At 32.1% G+C, this 20,570-nt stretch overlaps 2 protein-coding genes across 2 annotated transcripts in view; both read left to right on the top strand.

The window, feature by feature from the left end:
* The window catches only part of LOC143078517 (fibrocystin-L-like), a 66,268-nt gene extending 63,359 nt beyond the window's left edge, over positions 1 to 2,909 (top strand). The window contains exon 61 of the mRNA XM_076253379.1: positions 2,172 to 2,909. Within this exon, the coding sequence (XP_076109494.1) occupies positions 2,172 to 2,377 (206 nt within the window). The 3' untranslated portion in view covers positions 2,378 to 2,909. The remainder of the gene's footprint in view (positions 1 to 2,171) is intronic.
* A 3,565-nt stretch (positions 2,910 to 6,474) lies between these two features.
* Positions 6,475 to 16,347, top strand: LOC143079045 (uncharacterized). The gene is made up of 5 exons (XM_076254177.1): positions 6,475 to 6,571; positions 7,900 to 8,316; positions 13,239 to 13,429; positions 13,747 to 13,990; positions 15,849 to 16,347. The coding sequence occupies exons 1-5, from the start codon at positions 6,529 to 6,531 to the stop codon at positions 16,280 to 16,282; spliced, it is 1,329 nt and encodes a 442-aa protein (XP_076110292.1). The 5' UTR covers positions 6,475 to 6,528; the 3' UTR covers positions 16,283 to 16,347.
* Positions 16,348 to 20,570: the final 4,223 nt, after the last annotated feature.

The following is a 20,570-nucleotide window of genomic DNA, read 5'->3' as shown; positions in this document are numbered from 1 at the left end:
TTGATTTCCATATTGATTGCAATGTTTGTCATTAAAACATTCGTTTTCATAGGACGACAGTCTTTTGCTTTAGGAGGTTTGTTATTTTGTGAATTCCTATTTATTAACAATCCTTGCAGTTGTGGTTTGGTTTTTATTAATGATATGTTTTTCATATTATTCTAATCAAACAGGAACTGACTTTATCCACTGAATTCTACATAGAATAAACTTAACCTCAACATCATTTGATCTCTGGTTGTGTGTATTATCATTGGCAATCATACTACATCTTCTTATTTTTATATTTATAACTGTCTAAAAACCACACTTTGGGAACTAGAATTTTCTCATTTTGAAAATGTAAAGTTAATAATAATCCAGTGTTTTTTTTTGTAAGTTATCAAGATGCCCAACAATTAGTTTCACAATAATTTATTCAGAAAATCCTATACATTTTAATGGACCTTTTCCAAAAAGAGATATATTAAGGACTTTTTTTTTTAAACTTTAAAAAAAGATGATAAAAAAATAGTCAGCTTCCACAAAATGTAACCTTTGTAACAAAAAACAATTAAATAGAATAGTTTACAACTAAAGTTTTTGCATGGTTGAAACAGTAAAAAGTTTTAATACAAAATAAAAATTATCCCACAATTTTCTACAATGGTAGTTGTCTCCCTTGAACATTGAAAATCATGTAGACAAAATGTTTTTGGGTTGAGATTCCAGAATGACCAATTTAAGTCAGTTCACTAATTGACGGACTTGATGAAATGATCATTTGCTTCACAGAATTTAAATGTGGCGACAAACAAAAGTTATTATTCAAGGAAATTGTTTCTTGAACTACACATATTTTATGATTTAATCTGCATCTGAGTAAAATGCATGGTAACCTTTTAGATAATATGGCACTTATGAGTTGCTGCTTGAAAAGATTTTTTTTATAATGAATTATCCTATACGTTTATCTCGGACAGACTGTAAGTAAGGTTTTAGAGCTGAAGACCTGAGAGCCTAGCTCCCACATCCCAAATGAGAAATTCGTAATTAGATTTTTAATTCATTTTCAAATACAAGCTAGTCTATGTCAGTCATTTGGACTTTTTTGGTAAAAAAAGTTATCAGTGAAAACCTTTTTGGATTTGACCAAATATTTAGGATAATGAATAAAGTCTATAAATAAAAGACTAATGGAAACAATTTTTGTTCCCAGACACTTATCTTTTAGTACAAAAATACCTGCATGACCACAATTATACCCATACCATAATGGTTCACTGTGTTTAAATCACCGTCTATTTGTCCATCAATCTGTTCTATACAACTTACATCACACTATTAAAACTCAACTTTCTGAAAAATGGTATCAAATTTTATGTGAATGACTCATTTTGAGATTCATCACTCATCAATTTTCTGTTACCTTGTTCTTATATCTATTGATCCTAACTATATCAGAGTATCCTGAAATTTCAAATTGTTTCATGCTTCATGTAAGCATGTAATATTGTGTGGTGCTTTTTCACAACCATTGTTCATCAAATTCGTGTTAACCAAATATTTAAAGCATTGGTATCATTTGTAAACAAGAGCTCACAATTCATCATTTGTGATTAATATATCTGTGGTTATTTACCTTGGATCATGGCTTACTTACTAACAATTGTTAAACAAAAACAAAGTTGAAAGTTGACTAAATAGACACCTATAGGAAAGTAAAGTTATTATACATTTCATTCAGAAAAAGGTTGTTTTATTTGTTAAATGGGAAATAAAAACACATGCTTGTTTTTTTGCAAAAGTATTTGAATATTTATAATTCATTTTGACAGAGTATGAAAATGATTTTGATGTGAATTTATAGAGCAACATTTTTTAGAAATATTTAGTGCTATTGCCTAACTTATTGTTTATTGAGTGTGGGAATTTTATTTTGCTTCAGAGCTTAATTTTGTAATGTTTCATAAACCCAAATGAAAATAAATTTTCAATAGTTTGTTCAAATGCAATGTGAAGCGAAATGTAGCAATATCTTGTTTCAGATCCTAATTGTGTTTTTTTTTTATAAATAGATGGTCTACATCCAAAAGTACATGTACTTTATTGATCAATGTAATAGCTAATCTATGTTTAATTAATCAATTAAGTTTCTAGTTTTAGTAATATTTATCAATTTGTTTTTATAGGACTGAAGGATCCCCAATATCTAGGACAAGGTGGAAACCCTGAAGACATTTTATGGCGTGAAAACACATTCACCAGTCTAAGAGAGAAGTCATGGCTGCCACCAGAGTTCCAACCACCAAAATCTACCGTATTTAATGAATATCCAACCAAAACAACCTTCTTTGATGAGAAGAAGAAGACTGAAGCTTTTACAGGACATGCATAAAACAATCACTCAAGACTTGGACAAAGAAGTTTTTATTTTTTATATTGTTTTTGTTTCTTATCATTGTTTTCTTGTTGTTTAGAAATACATTTACATATATATCAACCTAAATAATAAAATAGCACTTATTTTTTTATCATTAACACAAGTGTGAAAGAAAATATATGAATGAAAAGTATTTTAAAAAAGTATTTCTTTATTTCTGTCAGATTAAATAAGAGAAAACAATAAAAAAAAATAAAAAAAATAAAGAATTAATTGAGTGAATCATATGTTTTCCACATAATTTGAAATCCAAATCTCTAAACTTTACAAATCATGAGATTGAAGCAGATTTTATTAAATGGATTATATATTTCCCAGTTAAATGAGTATAATTTAAAGAAAATGCCCGTCCGATGTATTTTACTTAAGTATTATTTATGGATAATAAATTTTGTGAAGAAATAATCTATGTAGATGATATATATAGTTACTGGGTAGATAAAAATGCAAATATCTTGATTAGTACAGATATTTGTATTATTGGTTTTTTTTTAAGCCAATACCATTCCATTAAATATTTTTCCATGCTTAGTTATCTTACAAGTATCTTGATAAGACCCCTGTATATTTGTTTTGTTTTGTTAAATAATGGGACACATGATGACAGAATTTGTAAGATTACTTGGTCAGTTCACCTTTTTGAAGATTCAATAAATTTGTTTTATATTAATGCATTACATTTTAGAATTAGAAGAAATAAATTAGGTTCGTAAATCTCTAAATGTAGAACATTTTTTTTATTTCATTTCAATATATGATAAGACAGATAAGAATTTTGCTTTTATATTAATGCATTACATCTTATATTTTGAAGAAATAAATTAGGTTCGTAAATTTCTAAACGTAGAACATTTTTTTATTTCGTTTCTATGATAAGACAGATAAAATAAGAATTTTAGTCTTCATTCTTAAAGTTGAATTTTGAAATTTTTAATGGAATGGTACCAAACTGTAGTTTAGAAGTTCTTTATATGATGATCTGTGATAATAGACCAGGAAGATTTATACCAGAATAGGGCATTGTTATGATAGAGGTATTGGTCCATTCAATGGTCTTATTTTAAATCTGTGATTTTGCACTTTTCTGTTATCTTTATACATTTTTACTGAAATTTGAATAAAAAATCTTGCTGAATTTTTATTTATTGTATCAATAGATATAAGAAGATATAGTATGAGTGCCAATGAGACAACTCTCCATCCAAGTCACAATTTGTAATAGTAAACAATTATAGGTCAAAGTATGGCCTTCAACATGAAGCCTTGGCTCACACCGAGCAGCAAGCTATAAAGATCCCAAAAAATGACCAGTATAAAACCATTCAAACAGGAAAAAACAAGAAACTAGAAACACTTATGAACCACATCGACAAACAACAACTACTGAACATCAGGATCCTGAAACAATTCTGTAAAATCACAACATAGAAAGACACAGTATAAATATCAATTAAAATGGCTGAACTCAATCAAAAAACATATTAACAAAAGCAAGTTGACATACAATGAAAGAATAAATTTGATCTATGACACAATATAAATACAAAATTAATAATAAAACAAGGGGGTTAGATGTAAAACTATATAAGAAAGACAACTACAACATGCACAAAATGCCACCAAATAAAATAATGTACACAGGTAAATAAAAATAATTTTCTTGTACAGTGTACATGGAGTACTGTCATATTTTCAAGTTCGTATGTGATATCATGATAACATATCAATGGATTCTAATGAGAACAAATTGTTCACCAGTCCTATCCAATATGCTATTATACACCTGTTCTTTTAGATGGTGATACATATAGTAACACTAGGGTCCATTTACTTATTCGTCTGTTGTTTAGTCCATCTGTCTGTGTGTTCATCTGTCAGCTCTCTGATCTTTTTTCCATCCTTTTGTGATTCTTACTACAATGAGGTAGTTTTGCACCTATTTCATTCTTTGGCATAAAACTGATATCACTTCTAAACACCACAGAACACATTATTAGATTCTCCTACACTCAAATACGAAGTTAATTAAACTTTTTCAGAATGTCCACCATATAATTCCATTATGCATCTCTTATTTTGTTTTTGATACAAATTATTTTTTGATGATTTATCATACCAAATCATGAACTTCACAATAGAGAAGTAGGGGGGGGGGGGGGTAATTATGAGCTTTGCTCGTAGTACCTCTAATTAATATGATTCAAAGTTCTAACAGAAGCTGGTGATAAATCCGAAAATCTTTCTATAAATGATAAAATGCTGAAAAACAAAATCTCAGCTTTCTTATTTGTGTTCGGTATAAATATACGAAGCCAGGGGTATGATTGCCAATGAGACAATAATCTACAAAAGGACATAGATGTAAGCAACTGGTCATCGTATGACCTTCAACAATTCACAAATCCCTAACTGTATTGCCCGCATTTGTAGACTAAATTTTTAATATGAATAGGGATGTTAATGTGTATTAGTTTGGAATTAGATATGTCAAACTTGCCATGATCCCCGAAACTTTACAGAAAGATCATACACATGACTGAGTCCTGCACCTTGACTTTTGGATCAATTTCCCCTATTTTTGAGAACTTTGGAACGTGGTTATTTTGTAGTTCTATGAAGATACTTCATGGTGTTAACAGGGCTAAAAGGGGGACAGGTTTAAAGTAAGATTGTACGTTATGCCCCATTTATGGGCATTATGTTTTCTGGTATGTGCGTCCATTCGTTCGTCAGTCTGTCCCGCTTTAGGTTAAAGTTTTTGGTCGAGGTAGTTTTTTTTTATGAAGTTGAAGTCCAATCAACCTGAAACTTAGTACACAAGTTCTCTATGATATGATCCTTCTCATTTTAATGCCAAATTAGAGTTTTTACCCCATTTTCACGGTCCACTGAACATAGAAAATGATAGTGCGGATGGGACGTCAGTGTACTATGGACACATTCCTGTTTAGATATACATCAACTCTTTTATATCACATGTATATGGCATATATGTATATGTGTAGTCTGCAAGTGTAACTGACATCATTTTAACTATTCTTCTACAGATACTACGAAATGTGCTCACTACGATTTAATTCCAGAAAACAGTTGTCTTCATATGAGCATAGCTCATGTTTTGAAATAGAAGCGCAGTCTAAAACGTCAACAGAAAGCTCATTCATAATTTTCAACCAACTGTAGAAGATTTTTTTTTATGATTATTATGCTGACTCGTCCCTTTTGGCATTCTGATTAAAAAAAGGACATCCGATAAGACAAAATATAATTTGAATTAGACTATATAACAAAACTTAGATATCGATTAAATGATTAAAAATTGTTTGCGTTCCACCATCTTGTTGTCACAATATTTTTTTTAAACAGTGAAAGGCTGCAGAAGCTTCTAGACGAAATGATATTTACAGAATATTTGAAGATTAGAACTTTGTCTTTGATTAGTAGATTATCAGAGAAATGAACCCATTCCAGTTTTGTGTATTATTTTGTGCATATTACTTTTTGGATTGAATATATAAATATAAAAGAGAAAATACAACATTAGTATACCGGTGTTCAAAAGTCATAAATCGATAGAGAAAAAACAAATCCGGATTACAAACCAAAACCAAGGGAAAAAAATCAAATATAAGGAGGAGAGGAACACAAAGAAACATCAGAACACAACAGTGCAACAAAACGAAACGCCAACACACATAGAAACGAAGTGTTTGACAACAACTGTCATATTCTTGACTTGGTACAGGACATTTTAAGAAGAATGGTTGGTTGAACCTGGTGTAATGGCATGCCAAACCTCCCATATGCATCCGTTTAATCTGTTAATGGTTTATTTTTCAATCCGACTATCATTCTTCCTTGTCTAGCCTTTGTATATTTTATGCTTAAACGTGTTTTGGTAGAAAACGGTTTTATCAAGCTTTCAGATTAGTTTCAGGTCTTTATTATATCTTTTGGGCCTTGGCACTGGTTGTAGTTTTACCTTGAGGGAATTTGCACAGATAAGATATATATTTAGAGAGACATTATGTCATATTTCTCATTCAGTCATTGTTTTAGAGATATCGAAATCTTTATTTTGCAAGCATTTGTGTTGAACCCAATATATGATGTTGCTGGTTATATGTATAGCTGTTTGTATTGCAGTCGGTAAGATATATCATAGTCCTTAGATTTCTAAAAATACTGAGACATATTAAAACAAAATTACCTAAAATGCAATTTACAAATTATCTTGCAAATTCTTCATACAAATTAAAAATAAGTCGATTTTTGATGACCATTCAGGGCTTTCATGCTATAAATCAGCTGTGTCGGATATATAAAGGCAACAGTAGTATACCGCTGTTTGAAATTTCTTAAATCGATTGAGTAAAAATGAATCCGGGTTACAAACTAAAACTGAGGGAAACACATCAAATATAAGAAGAGAACAACAACACAACAGAGAACATAAATGCAGCACACACAGAAACTATAATATAACAATGGGAATTTTCTTGGCTTGGTACAGGAAATTTTAAGAAAAAAATGGTTGGTTAAACCTGGTTTTGTGGCTAGCCAAACCTCGCACTTTTATGGCAATGTTAAATATAACACTAAAATGACGCCATTACATGACAGGAATGCAGTTCAAATAAATGCAAGAACATTTGGGACAGAAAATCACGCAAATAAACAATACAATATAGTACAATTCGACAACGAAACAACAGAAACACGAAGTAAACAATCACAAACGACAATGCAACACACACAGAAACAAAATATACAATATATATTGCCATTTTCCTGACTTGGTACAGGACATTTTTTAGAAGAAAAAAAATGGTGGATTGAAACATTAAAATGACAACATTACATGATAGGACTATATTACAAATAAATGGGAGAACACACAGGACAGAGAAACACACAAATAAACGATACAATAGAGCAGTACGACAAGCTTAAAGTTATTAACGATACCAGTCGTATAATTCAATACGTCAGACGCGTGAAATGGACTTGATGCAAATGCACGAAAATATGTACATGTACAAGACCATGATTGATTTCAGAACATTCAAATACGAAATAAAAAATAAAAAATTTCGGACGGGTATGTTTTGCAGGCTTCTTATTGCAACCCACTGTTTGTTTATATTCTCTCAACCCGAAATAGGTTAACAGATGCATAGATATCCATTTGCATAAGGTCAATTTCTATCCGACTCAGCTCAAATGATTAAATTATTCCTGGTTTTACCGTGATCCAGTTAATGCTTGAGCTTTTATTTATATACAGTAATCTGTAAATGTGTGAAGTTTTTCAAATTTTCGACGCGCGTTTTCAAAAGACCCAATACTAAATTTATACTGAAAACACTGATATTTCTTTTCTATTCTATTATAAACATTAGAATTGAACAAGTATATAAGAACACTTGATAACTTTTTTTTACAGCATTTATCTTGATACTATTGCTTCTTTACAGTTGATTCTGCTAATGATGCTGTTGCATTCACAAAAGGCCTTGTTTCACATGCACACTTGACAAAAGGCGAAATTATAAAATTTGACAAAAGTATTACAAATATCAATGCCGATTTCACCGGTGACGGAAAGTTTCTAGTACAAACTCCGGGTATTTATTCTTTTCATTTCCACGCCCTTAGCAGGAAAAACGAGGAAATATGGTTGGACCTCTATAAAAACAAAGACTATATTGTATCCATTTATGCTTATACCATAAATGATTGGGCGGATGCAAGCAACACAGTTGTCTTAGAGCTTCAAAAAGGTGATCTTATTTTTGTAAAGGCCGTTGATAATTACGAAAACTGGATTTATGGTGCTACCGATGACATTTATACAACATTCAGTGGCGAACTGGTGGTTCCTGAAACGACAGGTAAAAAACTCATTTTAACGACTATAACAGTTATTAGAATAATTAATTTAGAACTGTTGGTATTTAAGGTTTTTGATACGAATAAACACGAAAGACAATCGCAAAGTGGGAGTCATGGGAGACGAGGCAACACCGTCACTAAAATATAAAGACAAAAGAACAAACGAGAGCTCAAATTATATCACAAAAAAACCTGAACTATTAGCGATAAAATCCCTCCTTAAACAGGGGGAGGGGTAAACTCAGGACTAGGAAAAGTTCAACTGTCCCACTAGCTCTTCTAGTGATCCCTGTAATAAAGCTTGTGATATGTGGAAATTTACAACTTGTATTCTATGATTGCGATGAGAGAGACTAAAAAATCATCTACAAATACCACTCCAGTGATATAATTTTGTTCTTAAGAGGCATCTTTTGTCTATGAATGACTCATTTATGACACTCGAATGAAAATAGCTTACAGGTCAAAATCAAGTAAGAAGCCGTAGAAGATTTTGGACTAAACAATTCCAATATCGGTTGTCATGATACCGATTGAAATATTCAAGATGATTATCCAACAATAGTATAAATAAACACTGTTTGAATAGCTTGTATATAAGTAGTAATCGTCAGTCAAGTTTTAAACAAAATCATATAGTGAAAGGAAAATGTCTAGACGGTGATATAGAGGGAGGTGGAGCATTTTTCCGATTTGTCCTGAAAGTATTGTAAGGCATTGGAAGTACTTGTTATGATATTATAAATTCAGAAAAAGGAAATATTATTCTTTTAAACATAACGGTTGTGTTCTTACGCATAATAACTTGGCTCGCACAAGCAAGTAAAACATTTTTTTTAATCAAAGATATGGCATTAATTTACTATTTTTATGTATGGATTTCACAGGCCAAAGTTTCATTTTGTTGTTTACCAAATATAAAGGGGGGAAGCATTTCATTAGCAAAAACATAGTTTTACAAGTTAGGTGTGTACATATGTTGGTACTAGGGTGATAATTATCAAGTTTATCAAATTTTTAATGTGTAAAACACTGGAAGTGAAATGAATTTTTCATTTGTTTACATTTTTTGTTGTACAAGTGTTACGGCAGGGAATGTATGTAATTACTCATGGCTTACCTTCTACATGCTATATATCATGTAATTCCCGTATTAAGGATCATTTCTTGTAACCAAATATTCATATTTAAACGTCTAATATGCCTGATATACATAGGGAAATACTTCAATCGAATTGTTTATTTACGGAGACTATGTCGTCTGCCATTTTGTGGGGACCGAAACATGTGTTTTGATATCTTTAAATACCAATTCGTCCCCTGGACATTTGATCTAATATTGTATTTTTAATACCACAGATAAGATTTTTAATAAGTATACCCTGCCGGACACAAATATATTTTAAATATTTAGATGGTTGAAATGAACTATGTTGTATGTTATTTACGTATTATGTAATTACGCAGATCGTCTGCTAAATCAATGCGCGCGCAGTGGTGTCCGATTGTTTATTTCAAGCTTCTTTGTCGATATTTCAGATGCTATAGCTTTGTTTTGATATTTTATGTATAAGGACAATGTTCGGACAACTTAAGATGATATGTATATCATGTTTTTCATTATCTGAAATTTTTATAGTTCCGGCTTCCCGGAAAGGACAAGTTTCCATTGGATTAGTATGTCACGTGACAATTACAATTTAGTATATAAACGTGCGAGCACTCAGCAATGGCAGATAGCCCAAAGTTTTGCTGGCGGCAAGTTCAAACCTTGAAAAACAAATAAAGCAACAATAACCTTTAGGTGAGAATAAGGATAACATAATGAAGTTTAATGATATTTAATTAGCCGTCTTTTGTACAGTAAGCTATCTCCCACCACGTCGGACACCACAAATATGTATTTAAGGATTTATGATTCAGTACACTTGAACGCAACTGTTTATTTATATAGTTTTACGATGTTATAATGTTACATACTTTTAACAGTGAACAAATAAAAACTGTTAACATTGGAAAGATAACTTTATTTTATTGAACTTGGACACATACAAAAAGCACATGAATTTACACTGATGAAAACAATAGATGTTGGAGGACGCTCGTTCAAACATAAAAACTATGGAAAACCGTTAGGAACAAAATTAGCTCAGTAACACTCGAATACAAGGAATTGCTCAATACATACATATTAAACATTCCGAAGACCATACCTGACAAGTAATTTGGGAAGTTTAATACAAATGTAGAGTTGCTACATGAGTCACACACTGTATTTAAGTGTTATTAAAGTAAACTACCGAGTATAGGACAGGATGCTCTCGGGTGGCTTACAGTATTAACTTATATATGTTACAGGGAATTTGTGAAATCAGGGATTTTGTAAAATCACTGAAATTTCAGGGAAGTTGTAAAAGCACTGAACTAATTAGTGATTTTATAAAATCCATGATTTTGACTAGTGATTTTAAAAAATCCCTGAAATAATTTAGATCTTTTTTACAGATTCACTGATTAAATTCAGGGAATTTGTAAAATAAATTTATACATTTTTATTAAGAATTTCTGTGAAAAAGCCTACAACAGTAACACTCAATAAGTTTGAGGTTAATCTAGCCTTTATTTTAATATTAAGTGAACTGTGTTCATGCACTATACAACTGACATACTGTAGAATAATGGCTCAGCCACAGATGTCTTTAAATCAAGAGCAAACATACACACAAAAAGTTACTTCAAATAATTGAGGTAAATTTAAAATGCAACATATGAAACCCGTGGGAAAATATGATATCACTACCTTGTTTGAAAGAAAGTTTCTGTTTATTGTAGATTTTATTTCTGTAATTACTGTAATAAATAAAAAATTTTAAAATCAAATATAGAGATGGAAAATTAGGTTGATTGCTGTCAAAATAGAAGAAAAATAGAAGAAAAACACATATGTTAGGTATAAGAAACTGGGGCTGTAGTGATCAGTAGTCTTTTTTAAATTAAACAGGTAGGGGAACAAATCGTTATATTTTATCAACATTTATTGTGTCTCCTTTAGAGAAGTTTGCTTTGTGAACCACCTTTATTAGATAAATGTAATTTGACTTGGTGAACATGGCAAACTCGATTTTGTCCGGTGATTTGGTTCACTAATACAAGTGCGAGGTCTAGATATAAAACCGTGTGTAATCTACCATTTTTTATGCCTGTATATATAGTTATCAAAGGTATTAGGCTAACAATTAAATACACCAGACGCCCGTTTCGTCTACATAAGACTCATCAGGGAGGCTCAGAACAAAATAGTTAGAAAGCCAAACAAAGTTGAAGAGCATTGAGGACCCACAATGCCCAAAAAGTTGTGCCAAATACGGCTAAAATATCTATGTCTGGGATAAACAAAAATACTTAGTATTTCTAAAATTCATACTTTTGTAAACAAGAAATTTATAAAAATGACCATATAATTGATATTCATGTCAACACCGAAGTGCTGACTACTGGGCTGGTGATACCCTCAGGGACGAAACGTCAACCGTCAGTTGCATCGACCCAGTGGTGTTAATAGTTATCAAAGGTACCAGGTTTATAATTTAATCCGCCAGACGCGCGTTTCTTCAACATAATGCCGACGTCACACATTGGCGTATAGACCGACGTTCACCAGGCGTACAGAGAAAATTGAATAAGTCCGTTTACGTTAGGTGCATGCAAGAGAAACGCAATAAAATCGTTAGACGCGCGTTGCATAAGTTTGAAATACGTCTTGGTGAACGCTATAACTCAAGGGAATTTTTATGCAGCATCTTGCTGTAGCGTATGTCAACCGTATGCCTGTTCGCTACACGCACGTTCTATATTAGTTACAAATAAACTCATCATATATACCAGTATTGAAATTTTATATTTATGCCAGACGCGCGTTTTCGTCAACAAAAGACTCATCAGTGACGCTCGAATCCAAAAAAAAAAGTTAAAAAGGCCAAATACGAAGTACGAAGTTGAAGAGCATTGAGAACCAAAATTCCTAAAAGTTTTGCCAAATACAGCTAAAGTAATTTTTTCCTGAGGTAGAAAAGCGTTAGTATTACTAACTTTCAAAAACAGTTAATATAAATATGAACATTTCAATGATATATCAACATATCGACTCAAGTCAACACAGAAGTGCTACTGGGCTGGTGATACCCTCCGGGAATTATAACTCCAACAGCAGTGGTATCGACTCAGTGATTGTAAATAAACTCATCATTGATACTAGAATTGCAAAACGCTACAGATACGTTTGAGACACGTTTAGGGCAGTTTAATACGCCTCAAGAACGTTCGACATTTACTTGTATTTTTACTTGGACGTATGCAGAGCATGCTTGTTACATACGCCTGTGTAATACCACCATTGATTTTCCCTTATTAGTCTTTGTTAATTTGCACTTTTTTTTTTAAATTGTGCAGAATTTATCTTTGTTTTAAATAAAGAAATACTTGGCATGAGTAAAGTGTTATCCAGTCCAGTACTATAGATAAAAATCATGAATGTGTTACTTTAATGAAATGTAGGATTACTTAACTACCACTGTCAAATTCAAGGGAATATTTTTTTCGACCTATTTTCGTATGCAACCGGGTTTGGTACTATGATTTGGTGGTATTACAGCAAAGACGTTTAACGAAAATTGCTCTGACATTTATAGTGGCATATGTGCGTGAATTTACAAGACCAAGTGTATTCAGAAGTAGATCAAACAACCCATAATTACACGTCCCAAACACGCCGATATCATGGATAATCGTCACGCGTCTGGAAAGTGAACTATTTTCTATTCGTTTGATGTGTTTCAGCTTTTGATATTTTCCATTTCTTAAGGGTTCCTTGCAGTTTGGAATTTTTATTCTACACTTTATAGATATGTTTCCTCTTTTTCAGTTGATTCTTCAGTCAAAGCTGCATTTTGCGTTTCCTTAACCCACAATATGACATTAAACGGTGACCATGTTGTTTATGATAAAATAATTACTAATGTCGGGAATGGCTATGATGCCAATACGGGAGTGTTTACAGTATCAGTACCAGGGCTTTATATGATTCACTACCACGCGCTTGCTCAACTTGGAAAGGTTGGTTATTAACGAATACTCTATTGTATCGTTCTTGAAAATTAAGGATTCAAAATTACATGTCTGTGAACTTGTATTGTATTCGGGTTATTATCTAACAAATAAAGTTTTGTCTGTGAGAAATCTAGGTATCTCTATACTCGCTATGATTTAACGTTATGTTCAAGACAAAATCAATCGCAATCAGTCAACGCACACAAACCTAAAAATAGGCATATTTAGGAACAATATGACATACATATATCCGTAGGTTGATTATTGTAATTTGAATGAGACATTGATCATGCTAATTCAACGAATTTTATTATTTTTAAAAGAGGATGTGGTTGGACTTGTATCAAAATGACAAGTACATAAATACTGCTTTTGGAGAGGCACCTAGTACCTATGCTGATCATGGTAACAGTGCAATTTTAGAACTGCATGTTGGAGATAAAGTTTGGGTGAGTGGAAGACCCGGTGATACAGTCATCTTATATGGAGATGCATCGGATGAACAACTGTATGCAACTTTTACAGCTTTTCTTCTTTCGCCTGCTCAGCATGGGATATTTACAACAGGTAAATAACCAAGATTTTCTCCAAATATTAAAAACCAAAAAAAATTAACATGAAAATAGGCGATTGGGGAATTTTAGATTCCAAGAGTTAGTTTATGTGTTCAATTACAATATGAAGTTCAATAATTACTTCAACCATTTTTGACATTCTTCCACACTAATAAACTTATAATAGATACCAGGATTGAAACCTTTTATTTGCTTCTGACGCGCGTTTTGTCTACAAAAGACTCATCAGTGATAAAAAAGTTAAAAAGGCCAAATAAAGATCGAAGTTGAGGAACATTAAGGTTCAAAATTCCTTAAAGTTTTGCCAAATACAAAGATACCATTTCCTTGAAATATCTGATATAAAAAAACTTGTTTCAAGAGTGTATGGCTGCTCCCCTGTTCGTCGTATTTCCCACATCGCTTACTTTAATGTAATCAGTTAAAGCTCTCTATTTTACATTCATGTATTTAGTTTTGATGTTGTATTTGTTATACTAATCGGATATTGTTAAATGTATTATCGTTTGAATTTGTAATTCTAACATTTTATGTTCTATTGGTGCGTGAGGGTAAGATAATTAACCACCCAGTTCATTTATAAGATTTTAGTTTGGAGCCACTAAACTTGCACGCTGTATTTGGTTAACAGATTGATTTAGAAAAAATAACGACATAGCTAGATAATACTATTAATCATTTAATTACTAACACAAATTTATATTAATAGTATTGTAATTTTCATTATTACTAAATACACCGAATATCATTATTACATACCTACTCTTGAACTTTTTCCTATTTTTTGGAACTTGTTAGTGTGACGTCACTTTTCTGCGTCGATCTAGTCGGCCGGTGACATATAATGCGTGGTTCGGCTGTGCTGTTTTTATGTGTTGACCTAGGTTTTTTTACGATTTCATTTTTATTTGTAGTTAGTCATCACTCCGGTGGTCATTTTTATAAATTTCCTGTTTGCAAAAGTATAAATTTTCTAAACTAAGGATTTTCTTATCCCAGGAAGTTAACTTTAGCCGTATTTGGCATAACTTTTTGGAGTTTTGGATCATCAATACTCTTCATCTTTTTTTGGCTTTCTTTACTATTTTGACCTGAACGTAACTGATGAGTCCTATGAATATTAAACACGCGTCTGGCGTATTGAATAATAAGGCAAGCTTTTTACTAGTTATTAGCTTGTCGTAAAGTTCTATTGCATTGTTTATTTGTGTACTTCTCAGTCCTGCATGTTTTTCCATTTATTTGATTGTAGTCCTATCATGTAATGTTGTCATTTTAGTCCTGTCATGTAATGTTGTCATTTTAGTCCTGTTATGTAATGTTGTAATTTAAGTCCTGTTATGTAATGTTGTCATTTTAGTCCTGTCGTGTAATGTTGTCATTTTAGTCTTGTTATGTAATGTTGTCATTTTAGTCCTGTTATGTAATGTTGTCATTTTAGTCCTGTTATGCAATGTTGTCATTTTAGTCCTGCTATGTAATGTTGTCATTTTAGAATTACATTTAACATTGCCATAAAAGCGGAAGATTTTGCTAGCCACAAATCAGGTTCAACCCACCACATTTTTTTAAGTCAGGAAATGGCACTTGTTATCTTATAGTTCAGTTCTGTGTGTGTTGCATTGTCATTTTTTGTGTTGCACATTAGTGCTTCTGTTGGTTCATTGTTTTCCTCTTATGGTTGATGTGTTTCCCTTAGTTTTAGTTTGTAACCCGGATTTGTTTTTTTCTCAATCAATTTATGACTTTCGAACAACGGTATAATAATGTTGTCTTTATTTAATGTGTTTAGAATGAATATTTTTTCCATATGACAATGTACTTAAAATTAAATTCTATTTTGTTTTCAGTAGGCAACGATAGAAAAGTTCCGGCTTTCTCCGTTGGATTAACCCACGATATAGATAACACCCAAACTGGATTGACTACACACAACGTGATGTTTGACAGAGTTTGGACAAACCAGGGCGGAGTTTTTAATATGGCAACCGGAGAATTTAGAGCTATAGTTCATGGCGTCTACGTTTTTCATTACCATGCTATATCTGCAACAAATATGGAGGTACTAATAGAACTTTATCATAAAGATCAATACATTGACTCACTGTACGGTCATCATACTAATGGATGGGCAGGCGGTAGTAATTCGGCAACACTCCGACTTTCAGTTGACGACACTGTATATTTACATATGTCGACGAATTCCACAACTGAAATGCCTGGAAGTCCAAGTGCGATTTATACCACTTTCTCAGGATACCTCTTGTCACCAATTACAAATTGAAGCAGTATATTTTCGTTTGACAGTGTTAGTGCAAGAAAAAAATAATAAAGGATTGCTTCTCCTAAGTTTGTTTTAAATTTCATTATAACTTAATATCAGAATTATGTCAGAAAGCATTTATAGTAAATGAGAACGGAGTTAAGATGTCGTAAATTTGTCGAAAATTAGGAAACTTATTCTATTGTTGGTAAACGAAGGCAGCAGTCGTTTATCGATGTTGAAATCTCGTAAATCGTTTAAGAATAGTAACATTTAGTCTTAGATGCATGTTTTTTTATATTTGTTGTTGTTGGCCTTGAACAAGCCGTCAGTGACTGCGAGTACTCGTAGATCTGTACTTAGTGTTTTTTTGTTGTTGGAATCCATCTGATGAGTTTAGTCTTTTTCAACTGATTTTTAGCTCACCTGGCCTAAAAGGCCATGTGAGCTTTTCTCATCACTTGGCGTCCGTCGTCGTCGTCGTCGTCGTCTGTCGTCGTTAACAATTTTTCAAACATCTTCTCCTCTGAAACTACTGAATGGATTTGAATGAAACTTAACATGATTGTTCCTTAGTATATCCTGCACAAAATGTGCGCTTCGATTTTTGATCCGTCAAAAAACATGGCCGCCGTTACTTAAAATAGAACATAGGGGTCAAATGCAGTTTTTGGCTTATATCTCAAAAACGAAAGCATTTAGAGCAAATCTGACATGGGGTAAAAATTATCATTAGGTCAAGATCTATCAGCCCTGAAATTTTCAGATGAATCAAACAAACCATTGTTGGGTTGCTGCCACTTAATTGGTAATTTTAAGGAAATTTTGCAGTTTTTGGTCATTATCTTGAATATTATTATAGATAAAGATAAACTGTAAACAGCAAAAAAGATCAGCAAAGTAAGATCTACAAATAAGTTGATATGACCAAAATTGTCAATTGACCCCTTAAGGGGTTATTGTCCTTTAATGACAATTTTTCACAATTTGTTCATCATATTTGCCAACTTTAAAAAAATCTTCTCCTCTGAAACTACTGAATGGATTTGGTTAAAACTTAGCATGGTTGTTCCTTAGATTATCCTGCACAAAGTGTGTGCTTTGATTTTTGATCCGTCAAAAAACATGGCCGCCGTTACTTAAAATAGAACATAGGGGTCAAATGCAGTTTTTGGCTTATATCTCAAAAACGAAAGCATTAAGAGCAAATCTGACATGGAGTAAAAATGTTCATTAGGTCAATATCTATCAGTCCTGAAATTTTCAGATGAATCAAACATCCAATTGTTGGGTTGCTGCCACTTAATTGGTAATTTTAAGGAAATTTTGCAGTTTTTGGTCATTATCTTGAATATTATTATAGATAAAGATAAACTGTAAACAGCAAAAAAGATCAGCAAAGTAAGATCTACAAATAAGTTGATATGACCAAAATTGTCAATTGACCCCTTAAGGGGTTATTGTCCTTTAATGACAATTTTTCACAATTTGTTCATCATATTTGCTAACTTTAAAAAATCTTCTCCTCTGAAACTACTGAATGGATTTGGTTAAAACTTAGCATGATTGTTCCTTAAATTATCCTGCACAAAGTGTGTGCTTTGATTTTTGATCCGTCAAAAAACATGGCCACGGTTACTTAAAATAGAACATAGGGGTCAAATGCAGTTTTTGGCTTATATCTCAAAAACGAAAGCATTAAGAGCAAATCTGACATGGAGTAAAAATGTTCATTAGGTCAATATCTATCAGCCCTGAAATTTTCAGATGAATCAAACATCCAATTGTTGGGTTGCTGCCACTTAATTGGTAATTTTAAGGAAATTTTGCAGTTTTTGGTCATTATCTTGAATATTATTATAGATAAAGATAAACTGTAAACAGCAAATATGATCAGCAAAGTAAGATCTACAAATAAGTCAATTTGACCAAAATTGTCAATTGACCTCTTTAGGAGTTATTGCCCTTTAAAGACTTTTTTCACAATTTGTTCATCATGTTGACTTACTTTAAAAAATCTTCTCTTATGAAACTGCTGTATCAATTTCAGCCAAACTTAGGCTAAATGAGTTTCAGAGTTTCAGAGTATCTAGTATAAATTTTATATTTCATTTCCTTGTATGTCAAGAAACATAGCTCCTATGGCTAAAATAGAACATAGGAGAAAATGATTTTTTTTTGCTTTTGAAGAAAATAGGACGATTCAAAGAACATTTAAATAAATTGAAAAGCCAAAATAATCATTGATGAGAGATTAAACCAAAAAAATTCAGGTGAGCGATTCAGGCTCTTGAGAGCCTCTTGTTATAGTTCGTTCTTGTGTTGTACTATTACACCACTGTCCCAGTTTAGGGGATGGTTGGGATCTCGGTAACTTGTTTATCCCTGCCGCATTCTCTATGTATGTGCCTATATAAAGTCAGGAGCCTGCAATTCAGTGGTTGTCGTTTGTTGCTGTGTTACATATTTGTTTTTCCTTGATTTTTTGTTCATTAATTAGGCCGTTCGTTTTGTCGTTTGAACTGCTTTAAATTTGTGATTTCTTGGCCTTTTATATTTGACTATGTCATATGGGATTTGCTCATTATTGAAGGCCGTATGGTGACCTATAGTTGTTAATTTCTGTGTCATTTTGGTCTCTTGTGGAGAGTTGTCTCATTGGTAATCATAACACATCTTCTTTTTTATAAGTACCAAGTCACGTCCACAAGTTTTTGTTATATTTACTTCTATTTACATTTATCTGATAAGTTAAGCCGTTTTCATTTGATTTTTATAGTCCAGTCTTATGTTGTACTATTACACCATTGTCTCAGGTTAGGGGGAGGATTGGGATCACGCTAACATGTTTAAACCCACCGCCACATTCTGTATGTTTGTGCCTGTCCGAAGTCAGGAGCACATAATGCTGTAGGTGTTGTTTCTTGCTGTGTTTCATATTTATTTTCCCCTGATTTTTTGTTCATTAATTAGGCCGTTAGTTTTTCTTGTTTGAATTGTTTTGAATTTGTGGGATTTCGTGACCTTTTATATCTGACTTTGCGGTATGGGTTTTGCTCATTGTTAAATTTTTGACAACAGGGATGTGCTAATATCACGCTTACTGCTCTTGTCGACTTTTTTTTATTGAGGAAAACTTTCGAAATGGTAATTTGCACAATAATTTTGTATTTCTATGTTTGACTGACTTAAACAGTTTTATTTTACTATTTACGGAAGTATGTTTTGGTTTTGGATTCAAACATCTACAAATTCGTTGGAAAAGTGCCCCAATTGTACACACGTTGCTTTACTAGTGACTTGCAATTCTTGTTTTTAGATTTAAATGAGATGAATTAAGCTATCTATATTATGAAACAGTAATCATAGATGTTTAACTAAGGATAACTGACCTTCATTAGTCTCAATAAATATATTTCATACTTCTTCGAGCCATACAAGGATGTTCTGGTTGGACTGCGATATTTTTACGGTTACCACTAAATTCCTAGAGACACATTTTTTGTCTAACCAAGCTATTGTGATACTAAGGCCGCAAGATTTTTATCGATTTATACATGTTTGGTTTTTTTTTCGCTGTAGGCGTAAAATTCAATATGGTCCCTTATTCCCTTATAAAAAGAGGAATAATAGAAATACCAATTAAGTGACAAAGTTAAGATTGTTATTTCCTACGGGGATTGTTTTAAAATGTACTGCTCGAGTTGTTGTCCATTCGTTTGATGTGTTTAAGCTTTTGATTTTTCCATTTGATTAGTGACTTTTCGTTTTGAAAAAAATAAAAACACAAAAATACTGAACTCGGAGGAAAATCTAATCGGAAAGTCCCTAATTACATGGCAAAATCAAATGACAAAACACATAAAAAAACGAATGGACAACATGTGTCATATTCCTGACTTGGTACAGATAAACGGTGGATTAAACCTGGTTTAATAGCGCTAAACCTCTCACTTTGTACGACAGTCTCATCAAATTCCGTTATATTTACAATGATGCGTGAACTAAACAGACACAATAAATAACATAGTCAAAATATGGGTACACCAGTCATCATCGTGTTACAATTTTAAAAGAAACAATTTCGCGTGTCTGACTTCAATAAATGTATACGTCACATATTTTTGTCGTTCAATGTTTATACAAACAATTTAAAAATTTCACATGGGCAATGTAAGCATACAGGGTTAAAAAATCAAAAGTATGTAAGAATTAATTTCAGAAATAGACCGAGATTTGAAATATTCCAAAAGTTCTATAGAATTTATAAGAATCCACAAATGGTTCATTTCACTACGTAATTGTCCTC

Source organism: Mytilus galloprovincialis, chromosome 6 (genome assembly GCF_965363235.1).
Source record: "Mytilus galloprovincialis chromosome 6, xbMytGall1.hap1.1, whole genome shotgun sequence".
Lineage (NCBI taxonomy): Eukaryota > Metazoa > Mollusca > Bivalvia > Mytilida > Mytilidae > Mytilus > Mytilus galloprovincialis.
The sequence above is the reverse complement of the archived record's forward strand: the minus strand, read 5'-3'. Positions and strand labels throughout refer to the sequence as shown.

Excerpts from the sequence above, each read along its gene's own strand:
- LOC143079045 (XM_076254177.1), top strand. The coding sequence starts at position 6,529 with ATGATGTTGCTGGTTATATGTATAGCTGTTTGTATTGCAGTCG. Across the intron at positions 6,572-7,899 it reads AGCTGTTTGTATTGCAGTCG|TTGATTCTGCTAATGATGCT; the intron begins GTAAGATATATC and ends GCTTCTTTACAG. Across the intron at positions 13,991-15,848 it reads GCATGGGATATTTACAACAG|TAGGCAACGATAGAAAAGTT; the intron begins GTAAATAACCAA and ends TTTTGTTTTCAG.